Raw genomic sequence first — 16,383 nt, 5'->3', positions numbered from 1 at the left:
AGTAGAGACAGGGTTTCACCGTGTTAGCCAGGATGGTCTCGATCTCCTGACCTCGTGATCCGCCCGCCTCGGCCTCCCAAAGTGCTGGGATTACAGGTGTGAGCCACCGTGCCCGACCGGAAACTGAATGTTTTGTGCTTGGAATTCTAAAGAACTGGGAAAAAGGAGAGTAATAAAGTATAAAGAATGGTTTCATCTCCTGCCCAGCTTATATGGTGAGGAGGAGGTTGGCAGTGATTTAGTATAATTACAAAAACAACAGTTGGGCCGGGCACGGTGGCTTACACCTGCAATCCCAGCACTTTGGGAGGCTTAGGCGGGCAGATCACGAGGTCAGGAGATGGAGACCAGCCTGGCCAACATGGTGAAACCCCCGTTTCTATGAAAAATACACAAATTAGCTGGGCACAGCAGCAGGCACTTGTAGTCCCAGCTACTCGGGAGGCTGAGGCAGAAGAATCCCTTGAACTCGGGAGGCAGAGGTTGCAGTGAGCCGAAATGTGCCACTGCACTCCAGCCTGGGAAACAGAGTGAGACTCTGTCTCATAAATAAATAAATAAATAAAAACAACAGTTGACCTTAAATAAGGTTTTACATTAGTCCAAATGATTTCAAAAACATTAATATATTTAAAAGTGTGTGTGCCTGTGTGCATGTGAGAGAGAGAGAAAGAGAGAGAGAGAGAGAGTCAGAGTGAAACTTGCAAAGGAAGGAAGTCGAAGTGCCCAAAGAAACCTAAGGAAACAAGAACTATAGCACTGGATCAGTCGCATTATCTTTCCATATCCCTAATGTTTAGAGGCAAAAGAGCAGCTGTAGGAGAAATTATTTGCTTATTCACCCCCTCAGATATTGTTATCAAAGGCAGGGGGCCTCTTCCCAACAAGCTTCCTGGAACAATGCACATACTCACATGCACAGGAAATTTTGCATAAAATTTTAAGGGCTTTAAAATTCCTTAAAGCCCATGGGACAATGTCCTTAATATTCATCAATCCCAAGATAAAAGCCCTGAATGCCAAATCATTTAGATAATTGATTTATATTTCCATATGTACTACGAACTACGGAACTTGTTAAACTTTCTTCCCTTATATCACATTTTCTCATTACCTCGAACTATCGTTGGTATTTTAAAATTGTGACTTGATCCATTTGAGCCTTTATGTTTCCAGACTACGGCAGGCAATTAAAAAGTAAAGTAATTGAATCTTAACACCCTTCAGAGTGTCTCCAGGGCATCCCAAAATCTGATGCAGGCATCCCTTTTATAACTGCCCCTGTACCCATACCTTCCCCTTTCCTTCAGCCAGGTGCAGTTTGTGTAAAGTAAACTTAGCCCTTTCGAGGGGTGGATTTTAGGGATGCAGTTCTATTGTTTTGACAAATGTATACAGTTGTGTAACTACCACTATAATCAAGATTAGAACAGTGGCACTGCCCCCAAAAGCTTTAATTTGTTGATCCATTTTATCAGTTGATGGACACTTGAGTTGTTTCCAGTTTTTGTCAATTATTTGCATTAGTCTTTTGCTTTTTTTGGGTGGGGGGGTCGGACAGAGTGGAGCACAAAAGTGTCATCCCCTTCTTCCACTATCTAAGTCTTTTGGGACTTTTCACCAGTGCCCTCTAGAAGCAACTGCATTGGTGCAGCTATATGTTTTGCATTGAGCCTTTCATGACCTTTTTTTTTTTTTTTAATTTTACTTTTTCCAAATTGGGTCCCAAACGTTCAACAGGTCAAGGTGGACACTATGCAGACAAAATAACTCGTGTGGTCCACCCTGTGTGCATGGAAGGTGTCAGCTGCTCTTACCTGTGGCTCCAGGATCATCAGCCTTGGAATCAGCCACGATGGTAAAAATGCAGAAACTCAGGCTCCACGCCAGATCTACTGAATCAAAGAGTCAGTATTTTCACAAGATCGTCAAGTGTGCCGGATGCATATTAAAGTTTGAGAAGCACTGGTATTCCACACTCGCTACTAAAAATATACTACAATTTTCTCATAAGATTTGGCCCTTTAAGTTTTTCTCTCTCGGTAGTAAACTCACTTTGTAGTTTGAGTAAAGAACTCAAGTTTTGGACTGGGCGCTGCATCTCGCTGGGTGTGGAAGCAAAGGCAGAAATGAGAGGGACAAAAGGAGGCAGAGAACAGAGTCCAGGCTGTTAGAAGACCCCCGCGGCCAGACCCGGGAGGCGACGAGAGACCGAAAGGGTGAACCCTCCGCCCCTCTCGGCGGCTCCTCGGAGTCAGGACACCCAGGGTAGGATGCCGGCGGCCACGCGCAGCCCAGGCGCTTGCAAAACTTAGCGGAGCCGGGCCGGGGCCGGGGCCGGGGCCGGGCCCTGGGCGGGCTGGCGGGAGGAGAGACAGGCGGGAGGGCGGGGCCGGCGCGGCGAGGGGCGGGGTCAGCGCCGAGGCCGCGGGGGCAGCGACGGCGCCGGGCAGCGGGAGCGGCGGCCGCGCCATGTGGCTGCTGGGGCCGCTGTGCCTGCTGCTGAGCAGCGCCGCGGGTGAGTCGGGGGGCGGCCGGCGAACTTCCCGCGGGGCAAGGGGTGCGGGGCGCGGCGGCCGGGTGCCATTGCGTCCCCTCCCGGGCACGGGCCGCTCTCCGGGCGTGGGTGTGCGCGGAGGGCGGACCCCGGCGCCCGGCTGGCCGGGACCCTGCGGAGGGGCCGCCGCGGGGTGCGCGCCGTCCTATTGTGTGGGCGTGCGCGCCGGGTCGTGTTGTGCTGTGTGCGCGGGCGGGGCTCTGTGCGGTCCGGGTCTGGGGAGCCCGGCGGCTGCCCCGATTGGGCGTAGCTCGAGTGTGGCTGTGTGTGTGTTGTGTGTGTTGAGGAACGGAGGCGGGGAGAGGAGAGGAGAGAACTCTTCCCTGGTCTCGTCTTCCCAGACGCCCGGGCGCGCGCGGCTGCGTTAGCCTCCTCGGGCCCTCTTCCCGAGTCTCTGGCGTGCACTCCGTGCCTCAGTTTCCCCACTTGCACCGCGGAGGGAGTAGGAAAGCTGCTTCCTTTCATTCCTCTCTGGGACTGTTTGGTTTGGGTAAAGTGAGTTGAAGCAGGGCCGGATCTGGGAATTCTTCATTTTTCCCTCTGATCCTGGGAACCGAAGCTTTATTTAAGACGTCTGACCACCCTGCTTGCCCGGCGATAGGCGCCCTGACCGGCGAGGGGCCCTGGGAGAGGACACGGGGCTTCATCCGGCGGCCCTTTGAACTTGGCATCACTACCGCGTGTGCATCCCGGGGCCTGGACCGCAGCAAGCCTGCTTCCCTTCCAGACAGCGTGCTGTTCCCAGGAACTTTTCTGCTGATGTGGGCACGATCCGAATTCCAGCCTGGGAGCCCTTCCTCCTCTGCCCCTGCCCGCCGCCCACAGCTGTCAGCTGTCCCTCCTGGGCTGGACCCGCCCTTGGTCCTTTGACGTTTATTTCTGGGCATCTGATGCCCAGAATGTGGGTGACAGGGCCCAGTGAACTTTCTTCAGTAGAGTCTTGCCTGCCTGGCGTTTGTGCCATCCGCATATCTAATAGCTGCCCTGTTTTGCCAAGTGCTTCTAGCAGCTTGGCTGTCAAGGTGTCTTTGGTGGTGTGTGGGTTTGCTAAGTTGAGGCTCACTTCATTCTGAGCTGTCCCTTGGAGATATGAATGCGTTAAAGGGAACTATCCCCTCTTCCTTGATGTCCCTGGTCCTGGGCATCCTCACAGCCCACTAGGCAGCCTTTCCTGCTCTCAGACCCATGACATCATCTCCTCTCCTCTGATACCCCATTTAGATGCTTGTGGGTTTGCTGGGCTTCCAGGGAGGGGCTAGACCTCCTGGTGACTGCTGTGGATTTTTAACCAGGTCTGGGTGAGAGTGCCCTTAAATTAGTACACCTGGGGAGACAGTTCTCACAGGACATTGGGCAGCCAGGAGCAGGTGTGAATTGTTTGGAGGCTGTTAGAGCAGGTCGATTTCCAGGGCGTCTACAGACATGAAGACCTGTTTGGATTCACAAAATCAATTTGTGTAGCTGTGGTGTGTCCCCTCATAGCATCTGAGAAGGACAGCTGGCTCTTGTGTGTGCCCTGGGAGAGTCACTGTGGCCAAATAGAAACTGTTATTTATTGCATCTCCCAGTTGGTACTGGGTTGCTTTAGTTGAGTCTCCATCTCTGTAAAAATAGTTGTAAAGTTAATTTTGTCCCTCTCTGGTCAGCAGTGGCTATTTAATGTGTGTGTGTACATCTAAAATAGGGCTAAAATAAATAAAATGGTCATAGAGGGGAGTGGAGGGGTAGGGGGAGGAATAGCGTAACTGTCCCCAGTGCGTTTTCCATTATCTGAGGGCTTTGAATTACCTTTACAGTTGCTTCCTTAGAAACATCTAGGCAGGTTGGAGTGTGTGCATCTTTCACGTTACATTAAGCATCATCTTTTTAGCATGGACTTCACTTTGACCCAAGTGTTGCCAGAAACAGGGCTGGTCATTTTTCCTAATGTCAACCAGATGCTCCTGGGTGCCCAGCCCATAAGAAAAGCCTGTTTGGTTCAGTTTGGGTTTCATAGCCAGACCAGAGACCCTACCCCTCCATCCCATAGCCTGTGCTTCGATCCTCTTCTGGGAAGTTGATAAAACAAGAGAGATTGTAAAAGCCAAGACTTTGGATTTCTGTCTCCATCTGTTAGTCTGTGACAAAGAATCCCGGGGTCAAGGTTGAACCCTAGTTAGAGCCTGGGTCTTTGTGGGGCTGGAAAGCCACTAACATTCCAAGAGCAGTTTGGAGGCCTTTTTTATTCAGGAACCTTCTTAGAAACCTTCTTGTGTATTTTTTTCTTCCTTTGTTTTTATTTGTGTTAGGGAAGTGAAGCATTGATTTTCACCGTGACTATTTTTTAATGTATCCTGCGAGAGAGACTCAGCCCGGGTCACGTCATCTGATGTCCAGTTTTCCTGCATGTGGGTGCAGTCAGTGGGTGTAAGTGTGTAGGGCTTGAGATATTTCCAAAGGCGGCCATGCTGGGTGATGGTCCCATCTTCTCACCTCCTCCAGGACTGACCTTGGCCTAGACCTTCTGACATTGTTTATCAGTGAAAAGGCTTGATTTTCCCGTGTGTACTCCCAGCAGTGAGTATTGACCTTTTCTCCTGCAAAGATCTGCTTAGTGGTGCGAGGGATGGATTTTGTTGTTTTTAACTAGCTGAGTGGCTGTGCACAGCTCAGCACAGCTCAGCTCAGCTCGGGAAGATGAGGCCTAGAAGAGGCCTTGTACACCAGAGTACAAATAAACACACCTTGTTGCTTTTCATCTTCAAAGAGATGTGACTGAGGCTCCCTACTGGGGTGTGAGATGTTTTTTCCTGACAGCCAACTTAGGCCATTTACTCTGGGATAGGTGGGGGAGGGAGAGAGATTAGAGTAGGAGAGGGTGGGGTGGTAAATTCTGGGCCTTGAAGAGTGGTTTAGACACCTTTCAGCCAATCTGCAGGATAAATTGAAAGTGGACTTGTCACCTTTGTAAACCAGTTTAGAGAATTTGGAGTTTAGGAACACTTATAATCAAGTAATTTCATATTAAAGAATTGGCCTTAAGCCGGTGTGGTGGCTCACGCCTGTAATCCCAGCACTTTGGGAGGCCAAGGCGAGTGGATCACTTGAGGTCAGGAGTTTGAGAGCAGCCTGACCCACATGGTGAAACCCTCATCTCTACTAAAAATACAAAAATTAGCCAGGCGTGGTGACGTGTGCCTGTAATCCCAGCTACTCTGGAGGCCGAGGTGGGAGAATCACTTGAACTTGGGAAGTGGGGGTTGCAGTAAGGGAAGATCGCGCCACTGCACCCCAGAACAAGATTGCCTCAATTTTAAAAAAAAAAAAAAGAAAAAAGAATTGGCCTTTACAGCCTTGCCTGTTTGCGTGGGCAAGGGGAAGAGAGGGAACCCACTATTAGTGAAACATCTCCTGTGTGTGAGATGCTTTGCCCATTACTTTAAGCACATGATCCCATTGAAACTTGCCAAGGATATCATGTGGCAGGAAATCATTGTGTGGTTCAGGAGAGACTGATAATACCCAGGATACCACAATAAAGGCTGAAGCCTAGGTTGTAACTTAAGCTTCTCCTTGCCCCCAACCTGGGCTGTTGCCGTCCTGTTTCCAGCCTTCCTGCACCATGCTTCCATGCCTTTCCTCCACATCACTCTTGTGAATTGACAGAATCAATGAGATTGTGTACATGAATGCTCCCCCTCCCCATATCTGTTCACTTTGTGGTCACTGCCCAGGATTTGTTCAGCAGAGACATCAGCTTTCTCTGCAGGACACTTTGGTGTTCATGGTAAATACATAAAGTACATCTCAATGCTTATGTGAAGGTGAACCTTTTTCAGAATAACTCTGGTCCTTTTGCTTTGTGTGTGGGTGAGTGACAGACACGCTAGGCGGGGACATGATACCAGCCAGGGTTCCATTTCTTGACCCGAATTGTACTCACATGGGGCTTCGTTTTTATTCTTTGAGCTCTAAATTCATATTTCCACCCTTAAAATGTGTTTATTGTATTTTAGAATTAAAAAAATAAGTACAGCATGGACATGCCTTGGAGTGATGGAACTGTTTTTAGCTGTGGGATTGCCCCAGGGACGGATCTATTTTTGGTTGTTGGGTTTTCTTGTTTGTTCTTTTTCTCCTCTTTCTGTCTTAGAAATACTTAGGAAATGCTTGGGCCATTCTAACCATGCAGTTTTGCTGTTGTTGTTTTGCCAGTGTCTCTACGTGACAACCAGGGAGATTTTTAAGTTGTCTGCTCGTGTGTGTGTGTGTGTGTGTGTGTCTGTGTGTACGCATGTGCATATGTATGAAACTGCCTTCTATTGCTGTGAAAATATCTACTCACTTGGATGCTAAGGAGTGCCTTGAAGATGTTTGCTGGGAGAGCAGCCAGGTACTTTTGATATGCCATATTTGCTTGTCACATCGTTGGCTTGATGTTTAATATATCTTAAGATAGTACGTGGATGTTTATGGCAGAGTAACTGCTTGGTTGGGGGGAATAGCAAAAGTTTACTTGAGGTATGATTCTTAGGGCTTTTGGAGGTGGTTGCAGGGATGGGGTTAGTCTCGGACAGGGTTTCTCAGCCTTGGTACCAATGACACCTTGGCATGGATAGTTCTTTGTTGTGGGGGCTGTCCGGTACATTGTGGGATGGTCACAGCAGCATCACTAGTTCTCGATGCCCATATTGGCTTCCTCTTCACCCAGAGTGGTTATGGCCAAAACTGCCTCCCGACATTGCCACGTTGCCCCTAGTTGAGAACCCCTGGTCTAGGGTGGATGCATCTTGAGCACATTTCTGTGCATCCTAAATGTGTCTTCTGGATGCAGGGGGTCAAGACGCCATCCTACTCTCAAGGGCCTTTGGGCTTTGGCTTTATGTTTTGTAGCCACACAGTTCCATGGGAAAACCCATTCTTAACCAGAAATGCCCTCAGCACTGACCCTTTCCCTCTCGCTTTCCTCTTGTGTTAGAGTGAAAACTTCTGGAATTTTCTATATGTGGTTTCCTTGGGAGAGACATATGCAGAGAAAGCAGGTGACAGGCAGGTGACAGCTGACACCAAAAGCCACCTGGTTCCCTGAATGTTAAACCTGGGAGGTTCACTATCCCTGAGGGCTGCAGGAGCACAAGCTGCCAGTTTGCCTTGGAAGCCTTGTGTTGAAATCCTAACCCTGGAAGTTCCCCTTCCTCCACTCCACAGAGTAGGTATTGTTCTTCTGGGCTCCCCTCTCCCTCCCCATAATTCCTTCTCCCTTGCCATCAAAAGGCCTTACAACTTGAGTCGTTCTGCAGGTGCTTGGGAAAATCGTCTCTACCAGCAGCAAGCTGTGTGTGTGTGTTTTTACAAGTTTTCATCTTACACTTTTTTTCTCTAAAGTCTCTTTGTTGCTCTGTGTCGCTTTATAATAACTTCAGTTCCTTTAAGACACTTTCCCCTCCAGCTGTCATTTTGCTTCGCTCTGTTCCAAACTTTCCTTAAGAATTGTACTTCCACCTCTCTTCAGACTTGCCACATAACTTATCTGCAGCTGTCTTCTTTTGGGCATGAATTCCCAGGACGCAAGGTGGCACCCAGAGGAAGACGATGGCTTCCTGGGGAGAAGTGCACATTGTCTCAGTTCAGAACCATTGGTCTCAAACCATACCCTCTTGGAAAAACCTTCTCTAGTGGGGAGCTCTAGCTTCCTGAGTGTGCAGATATCATTTTCTTTGTCTTTGGATAACTAGAAATGTCTTAACGTTTTATTTGGTTGTTCGTCATTGTGCCATCAGCTCTGCCACACCCAGGCACTGTGTCTTATTTCCAGGGGTAGGCAAAGCCATGTAAAACTTGTTCTTTGCCCTCAAAGACCCAAATGACCCGCTGATGGAAATGGGATTGTTGACCTTCTTCTTCCTTATCTGAGAAGGGTAGAGGCTCTCCGCCAGCGTTATCTCGGAGGCATTTCTAAACAGGAGACGTACTGATGGATCTTGGACCTTGATGGGAACACAGAGCTGTGAAGATGTCACAGTGCCCAGGCAAACATGGGTACTGCATCTTCAGGGATATTTAATCGATGTGTCATTCTTGAACAGGTTTCAGAGGTGATGACACGTGTCCTAGTTTGCTTCTTTAGGTTTCCAGATAAAATATTGGTATACGTGTATTGGTGCTCTGCGACTTTTCCAGCTCTAGGCTTCTGAGGTTTGAGCTAGAAATGTCTTCTGTGGCTTTTGGACAATAGCCTTCTTTACCTTATGGTCATACACAATATATACGTGTGTACATGTGTGTGTGTATACCCTGGTTATATATGTACACTGTATGTATAAAACCTCTCTTTTAAATCCTGCTAGATTGAAAACTCCTTGAGGGACTGGGATCATATATTAAATGTCTATGATACTTTTTCTTTTGTGGTGTTTAGAAGAGTGAGAGTGACTCCCATTCATTGAAGGTTTACTCTGACTGGCAGGGTGGCAGGACTGTGTGTGCCTTATTTTGTTGTAAACTTCTTGAATGACAAACACTGCAAAAATAGTACACGGGGGCCAGGCGCAGTGGCTCATGCCTGTAATTCCAGCACTTTGTGAGGCTGAGGTGGGTGGATCACAAGGTCAGAAGATCGAGACCATCCTGGCTAACGTGGTGAAACCCAATCTCTACTAAAAACACAAAAATTTAGCCAGGAGTGGTGGCATGGATCTGTAATCCCAGCTACTTGGGAGGCTGAGGCAGGAGAATCACTTGAACCCAGGAGGTGGAGGTTGCCGTGAGCCGAGATCGTGCCACTGACTCCAGCCTGGATGACATAGCGAGACTCCGTCTCAAAAAATAAAATAAAAATAACTAAGTAAGTAAATAAATAAAATACACAGACTGAGTACGTGCTTATGATACGAAATTCAAACAAATTAGAAGTAATGGCAATAATAAAACGTTAAAATCTTCCTTCATGTTCCTTTCCCATTTCTCTCCCCTCCCTTAAGTAACTACTGTGAATCGTCCGGTATGTATCAATTTTTTTTAACATGGATTTATATTTATATACAGATACACACACAGACATAATTTAATGAGCTCCTGCTTGTCTGTATCTGTAGTTTTTTGGCTGACTGTTTAACTCAAGTACTATATTTCATCAATTTTATTTTGAGCCGTGTGAGTGGGTCACATCTGTCCTGTTTAGACATTTCAGTTATTCCCAAGCAATTTGGCAGTTTCCCTCACCTTCCCTTGCTTTGCTCGGCTCTTGAGCAGACACCCCTTTTGCTGCTCTCAGAAGTACAGCTGATACACCTTCAGTTATTCGTGTTTTCCTCTTTTAAATCTCTTAAAGCGCTGGCTCTTGCTTTGCAAGAAAATACGGAATTATAGTCATTTCTTGCAGTGAGTGATATTTGCTTCACTATTATCAAATTCATGCTGTTTCCCTACCTCTTTGTGTATACACGAATGTGTTTAATTTTTCATTTCAATGCCGCATTTTAACATCATCTTTTAAAGGACATTCCAAATAGCAGGTCAGTTCAACCTGTGCAGCACCAGCCATGCACATAACTCGATGGAAGTGTTGATGTATGAACAGCTGTGAGCAAGTTTACCCAGGCACTGCCAGTGACCAATGAATCACAGCTTCCACACACCCCATGCTTTTAGAAGATGCAGTTGGCCATTAGGTATGTCCTGATGTCAGAGACGTTACAACATCAAATAAATGTGTCTTCTTGGCCATCTTTCTTTCCGCTCTTATATACCTACCCATTCTTTTAAAAATAGCTTTCCGGGATGTGTACATACTATAATTTATTTAATAATTTCTCTGCTGGTGGATCTTATTTCTTTTTCAGAGCAGTTTATTCAGGTAGGTAGTATGCTCTACCATTGTATAGATGAGGAAACTAAAAGGTTCAGTGACTTTCCTAAACCTTCGACCAGTAAGAGATAGTTTCAGAATTGGCATGTGGGTCTGCGTGGTCTCCTAACCACTGGCTCTGCTGCTTTGGTATAGAATAGAAATCCAAGTCTGTATTTGTTGGGAGAAGAATCGCACCATGTACCTCGTGCTGGAGAATTCCAGCATTGCATAGGGATGTCAGTATTGACTCCATGCTTATCGTATTGGATAGAATGATTTGTTAGAGAGCCATTGGAGTGGGGGGCATCTCAAGTTGATTTTACTCAAATGGCCTGTCTGTCTGATAGAAACTGCTGTTCCCCTATGTGGAGAACGTATCAGTATAGGGGTTTCAATTGGCTTTTGCAGAGACTCAATTTATTAAAAGAAACAAAAATAAGAATAAACAAGTTATTTTAGCACCATGACACTTGCCTTTGAATATATTAATGATGGAGACAATTTTTCCCCCCTTTACGGGAATATTTTGTTAGAATACCCACCAAAAGGCTTTCTTTTCCCCCAGCACTTCCCTCAAATAGTACTGGGTGCCAAATAGAAGGACCCACTGTTCAAAAAGTCCGGAAATAGATTTTCCAGACAAAGATATAGCACTGATGATAATGCCTCATATCAAAAGAGAATTTAAAGTATTCTTAAAATTACTTTCTGACCCTGAGCTTAAGCTTTTAAGCTTATATGGTCCATGTATGAGAGAACGTTCCTGAACTAGAGATTGATGTTCTTTATTGTGGAAGCAGAAATTTTAATGTGTAGCTCCAGAAAGAAACTAGAAATAATTGACCCCATCTTGTTGCTTCAAACTAAGGGGCTCTTGTGAGAAAGTAGGCAGTGGTGCCTTGTGAGAAAGTAATGCCACAGGGCCGTAAAGTGTTAACTACAGGCAGAGCAGAGTGAACCCCAGGATTTTAAACTCACCCCCAGGGCCTTTCCAGAGACCTGAGAACTGGACTCTCCTTTTAGTGAGTCATTGTGATATCAAGAGACTGGTGATAAATTGGGTGAATTCACTGTTGCCCAAATCGAACTGTGATTTTTGACAGACAAATAGCGCAGTGTGCAGACGATGTTGTCTCTGTCCTGGAGAGCAGCCACAGGGAGGGAGGGCAGGCCCTTTAGCTTACTCTGGAACAGGCCTTGGGCATCCGGGTACTGCAAGGATAAGGAATTTATGAATAACTTGATTTAGAAGACTTGCAAACCCAAGGTGCCAGTGTTCCAGGTGGCAGTGGTACACTTATGTGTTTGTTGGCATAGAGAAATGAAAGCATAAAGGGTGTTTAATTTTATTGCATTAAAAATCCCTTCTCATTATTATAAGACCCGGTGAGTTTGGCTTGGGGAATGTCAGAAGTGTGTCCTCTTTGATGGCATTACTGGAACATTTTCCTTCAGCTTTAGCTTTGAATCAGAGCAGTGTTCTCCAGGCGTCGTTAAACTAATTGGACATGGCTGAAAAATGAGCCCTAGTCACACTTGTAGTTCCACAGTCAGTTGAAAAAAGCCCCTTGATTGATTTGGAAAGTTCTAAATTTAACTTGTTTTTTTATTATAAAAATAAAATTGAGGGAATTTGGGGAGGGAATGAGTGATTAGCAACACAGGGTATTTCATCAGAGTTCAAGCTGTAAAAAATGGTTAATGCTAAGAGTAACCAGAACAGAAGTTGGAAAGAATGACTTTTACGTTAAGAATATTTGGTATTAATGAAAGATAGAACTAATCTTGTAAATGTTATAGTGAAACAATAAGCATTGGTGGATCCTGTGAAGGGCAGTGGTGATATAAAGGTTTAGCATACCCAGAGTTCATTTATGTTATTCAAGTAAATGATAATACAAGAAAAGCTAACAGATGTCAAAAATATCATAGGGTTCGGTTTTTGAATAATGAGCATACCAGAACAGTCAGAGATATACAAAATATGAATATATATATAAATATATATATATATTTTCAGAGAAAGGAACACTGCCCAGAATTGAAGGGCAACATCAGCATCTTTTGAAAGTACCCATAAGATGTGACTTGGCAACAATCCTGAACAGAAAAAAGAATTCTTGTTTTCCTGTGTCTAAAGCTCCGTGAGGCGGGATGCAGTCTATTGTGTTTTTGATGTCTATCTTATTTACTGTTATACTCCAGAACCTGATTCAATGCTTGGCATAGTGTTAGGCACACAGTAGGATTTCCTCTAGGTTACCTATAAGAAGGAATGGAGGGGATCACTAAAGACATGACTATGACTTTGAAAAAGAGACGGAATTGGGAGAGTCAGACTAAGCCATGGTGAATGAAATTTACCTGGCCAAGCTAATTCTGCCTTTTGGTGAAAATTGCTTCTCCTTCGCTGGAGTTTAGAACAGTCTCATTGATCTTCAAAGACTTGGAAAGATCTTTACAAGATATCCCTTGGCTTAAAAAGGCGAAGAAAAAGAGGCCTTTGATAGGGCAATGTACTAGAGCAGATTAAAATCAGGTGATAAATTAGATTCACTATGAGACTAGCATGTGACGTATCAAAAGGGCTTCTGACAGGCTAATGAAAACTGCTATGCATCTTAATTCCATCTGAAGGGAGTTTACATAGTTTACTTAACAAGTAGGGGAGGTCACCAAGAGGAAATAAAGCAGGTCTGTTTTCTAAGATATCAGTGTTAGGCCGGGTGCGCTGGCTTACACCTTGGGAGGCCGAGGTGGGCAGATAACCTGAGGCCAGGACTTGGAGTCCAGCCTGGCCAACATGACGAAACGCTATCTCTACTAAAAATATAAAAATTAGCTGGGCATGGTGCCACATGCCTGTAATCCCAGCTACTCAGGAGGCTGAGGCACGAGAATCACTCGAACCTGGGAGATAGAGGTTATAATGAACCGAGATTGCGCCACTGCACTCCAGCCTGGGCGACAGAATGAGACACTCTCTCTCAAAACAAAACAAAACAAAAACAGTATTAAACACATGAAATAGTAAGGAACAGTTGGTTATCTTCTGGTCTAGTTTAAAAGGAAATAAAACTTTGCTGGTCAAACCACCTTAATGATTCCAGGAAGGAAACACATCAGTACATATAACATTAAAGGAAAGTGGAAGGCGATATAAATACGCCAACTGAAGACTAAATATAAAGCAAAATGTTACTAATTCTTTTTAAAAGAAAACACCTATCTACTCACTTTAGGACACGTAGTAAAATCCAAGAGATAATAGAGTGAAAAATTAAGGAAATAAAATCTATTATGTAAGGACTACTTTTATGGTATCATATAAGTAATTTCATAGCATTAAGCATTAAAATAGATAAACAGGGTTACTGCAAATGACAAAAGGTTCATTAAACAACAAATATCTGATCATCCCACATAAAAAGACATGAAGAATTAGGAACATAATGAAAAGGGTATTGAAGATTCTCTAAGTATAAAATTAGCTGGTGCTTGCCAAGTTTTCGAAAGTTAAAATATTTAGAGAATACACAGTTCTAATGTTTTAAGTAAGGTCTGTGGGTATGGGGAAGTGCTCATCAGGTGCTGAGGACTGGGTGGTTTGTGCAGTGGGAGTGGTGGGTGGGACTGACCCGTTCCTTGAGGAGCCCCCAGGGGCCTTTCCTACACATACCTGCTCCCTGGATCTACAGAAGTGCTCACTAATGGAAGCTATGGGGATAAAATCCTTCCTGCTAATGAGATGAGAAATTTGATTAACTAACTTTGAGTTGGGCTTAGTGAGCCTGACACCAGTGGCTGCCCAAGAGTCGTCTGCTGGTGGGAATTTACAAGAGCAACTTCGGGCCTCTTATATGGATAGAAAGAGGATTTAAAGGTTACTGAGAAGGAGGTGTATTTTTGTTATGTATTATTAAGCATTCACATTATTTAAATTGTTTGATAACAGAGCTGGGAATGGTGGCTCATGCCTGTAATTCTAGCTACTAGGGAGGCTGAGACAGGAGGATCGCTTGAGGCCAGGAGTGGAGACCAGCCTGGGCAACATAGCAAGACCCCCATCTCTAAAAATAAAATTCAAAATAATTATTAGAAAACATTTTCCTGGTTGAGTATAGTGTATTTTCTCTTTTAAGATTTTACCATATGGATTGTGTAGAGCTTTGCTACTCTTAATGTAGTTGACAGACCAACAGCATCAGCATCCCCTGAGTCAGAATCTGCATTTTAACAAGATCCCCAGGTGATACATGTGCATATTAAAGTTTGAGGGGCATTAATATGGTGATTAAGAATACAGGCTTTAGAGTGAGTCAGTCTGGGTTCAGATTCCAGCTCCTTGCCTTGATCTTGGCTAGGTTTCTTAAACTTTTTAAATCCATCACATCTTCGTCTGTTAATAGGTATAATAATGGTCCTTACCATGTAGAAATATTTTAAATAAGATAATGCATGTAAACACTTTATTTTTATTTATTTATTTATTTATTTATTTATTTATTTATTTTTGAGATGGAGTCTCGCTCTGTTGCCCAGGCTGGAGTGCAGTGGTGCAATCTCGGCTCACTGCAAGCTCCGCTTCCCGGATTCATGCCATTCTGCTGCCTCAGCCTCCCGAGTAGCTGGGACCACAGGCGCCTGCCACCACGCCCAGCTAATTTTTTGTATTTTCAGTAGAGATGGGGTTTCACGGTGTTAGCCAGGATGGTCTCGATTTTCTGACCTCGTGATCCGCCCGCCTCAGCCTCCCAAAGTGCTGGGATTACAGGTGTGAGACACTCTGCCCAGCCACACTTTAAAATTGCTCACTAAGTGTTATTGATTAGTAATAGATTTATTATAAAAACTTGGACAAAAGGTAGAAACACATAACATACAGTCTATCACCTAAAGATTTTTAACACATTGATTATGTTTGATTTTAGATAGTTTTGATCATACATGAAATATAATTTCATGTCCTGCTTTTTTCACTTATGAATGTAGCATAAGCATTTTCCCATGTTACACTAATCAAAGTACAAGGAGTCTCCCATCACAGAATGCTGGGTTCACTCTTTGATGTTGGCTGTAAAAAGCATCTGACCCACCCAAGCCAGCAACATGCTGCCTCACAGCTTATATCCTCGTCTATATGTAGGAGATGACATTACCTGGCCCCTCTACTTTTACATGATAGTCCTGAGAATCTTAGAATCGTGTAGTATGTAAAAATAGCTAGTAAAAAGTAAAATGAGCTGGGTGCAGTGGCTCATACCTGTTATCCCAGCACTTTGGGAGGCTGAGGCAGGCTGATCACCTGAGCTCAGGAGTTTGAGCTGGGCAGCCTGGGCAACATGGTGAAACCTCGTCACTACTAAAAATACAAAAATTAGCCAGGCACAGTGGTGTGCACCTGTAGTCTCAGTCGGGAGGCTGAGACAGGAGAATCGCTTGAACCCAGGAGACGGAGGTTGCATTGAGCTGACATCATGCCATTGCACTCCCGCCTGGGTGAGAGTGAGATCTTATCAAAAAAAAAGAAAAAAAAAAAAGTAAAATGCTGTACACATCTGTGTTATTTTAAGTGGGTGAATCTAATGTATAGGAAAACCCTAAAAACAGAAATTACCCGTTGACTCCACAATTCCACTTCTAGCACTTTAACCCAATAAAATAGTTTGCAGTGTGTACAAAAGTTTGGCAATGAGGATACCTGTATTTGTGGCAGTATCGTTTATGGTGGTGAAACACTGGAGACTAACAAAATGCTCACTAGTAGGGGAGAGTGATCGTGTCAGGATACTAAAATACTATGTAGACAGTAAGAAGGATGTTACTGACCTGTATTCTCCAGTAAGGTGGCCACTAGCCACCTGGGGCTACTGAAATTTAAATTAGTTAAGTTTAAATAAAATGTAAAAGTTCAGTTTCTCAGTCACACCCAGCCTATTTCAGATGCTCAGTAGCCCCTTGTGGCTGGTGAGATTGGATAGCACAGATAGTGAGCATT

General features: G+C 44.8%; 1 protein-coding gene across 2 annotated transcripts in view; it reads left to right on the top strand.

The window, feature by feature from the left end:
• Positions 1-2,451: 2,451 nt before the first annotated feature.
• LDLRAD3 (low density lipoprotein receptor class A domain containing 3) overlaps positions 2,452-16,383 on the top strand; it is a 285,547-nt gene continuing 271,615 nt past the window's right edge. For both annotated transcript variants that reach the window (XM_015114486.3, XM_001109580.5), the window contains exon 1: positions 2,452-2,518. In XM_015114486.3, coding sequence (XP_014969972.2) covers positions 2,473-2,518 — 46 coding nt within the window. In that variant the 5' untranslated portion in view covers positions 2,452-2,472. The remainder of the gene's footprint in view (positions 2,519-16,383) is intronic.

The sequence above is a fragment of the Macaca mulatta genome, chromosome 14 (genome assembly GCF_049350105.2).
Source record: "Macaca mulatta isolate MMU2019108-1 chromosome 14, T2T-MMU8v2.0, whole genome shotgun sequence".
NCBI classification, from domain to species: domain Eukaryota; kingdom Metazoa; phylum Chordata; class Mammalia; order Primates; family Cercopithecidae; genus Macaca; species Macaca mulatta.
Note: the sequence above shows the minus strand (reverse complement) of the source record. Positions and strands in the feature narration are given on the sequence as shown.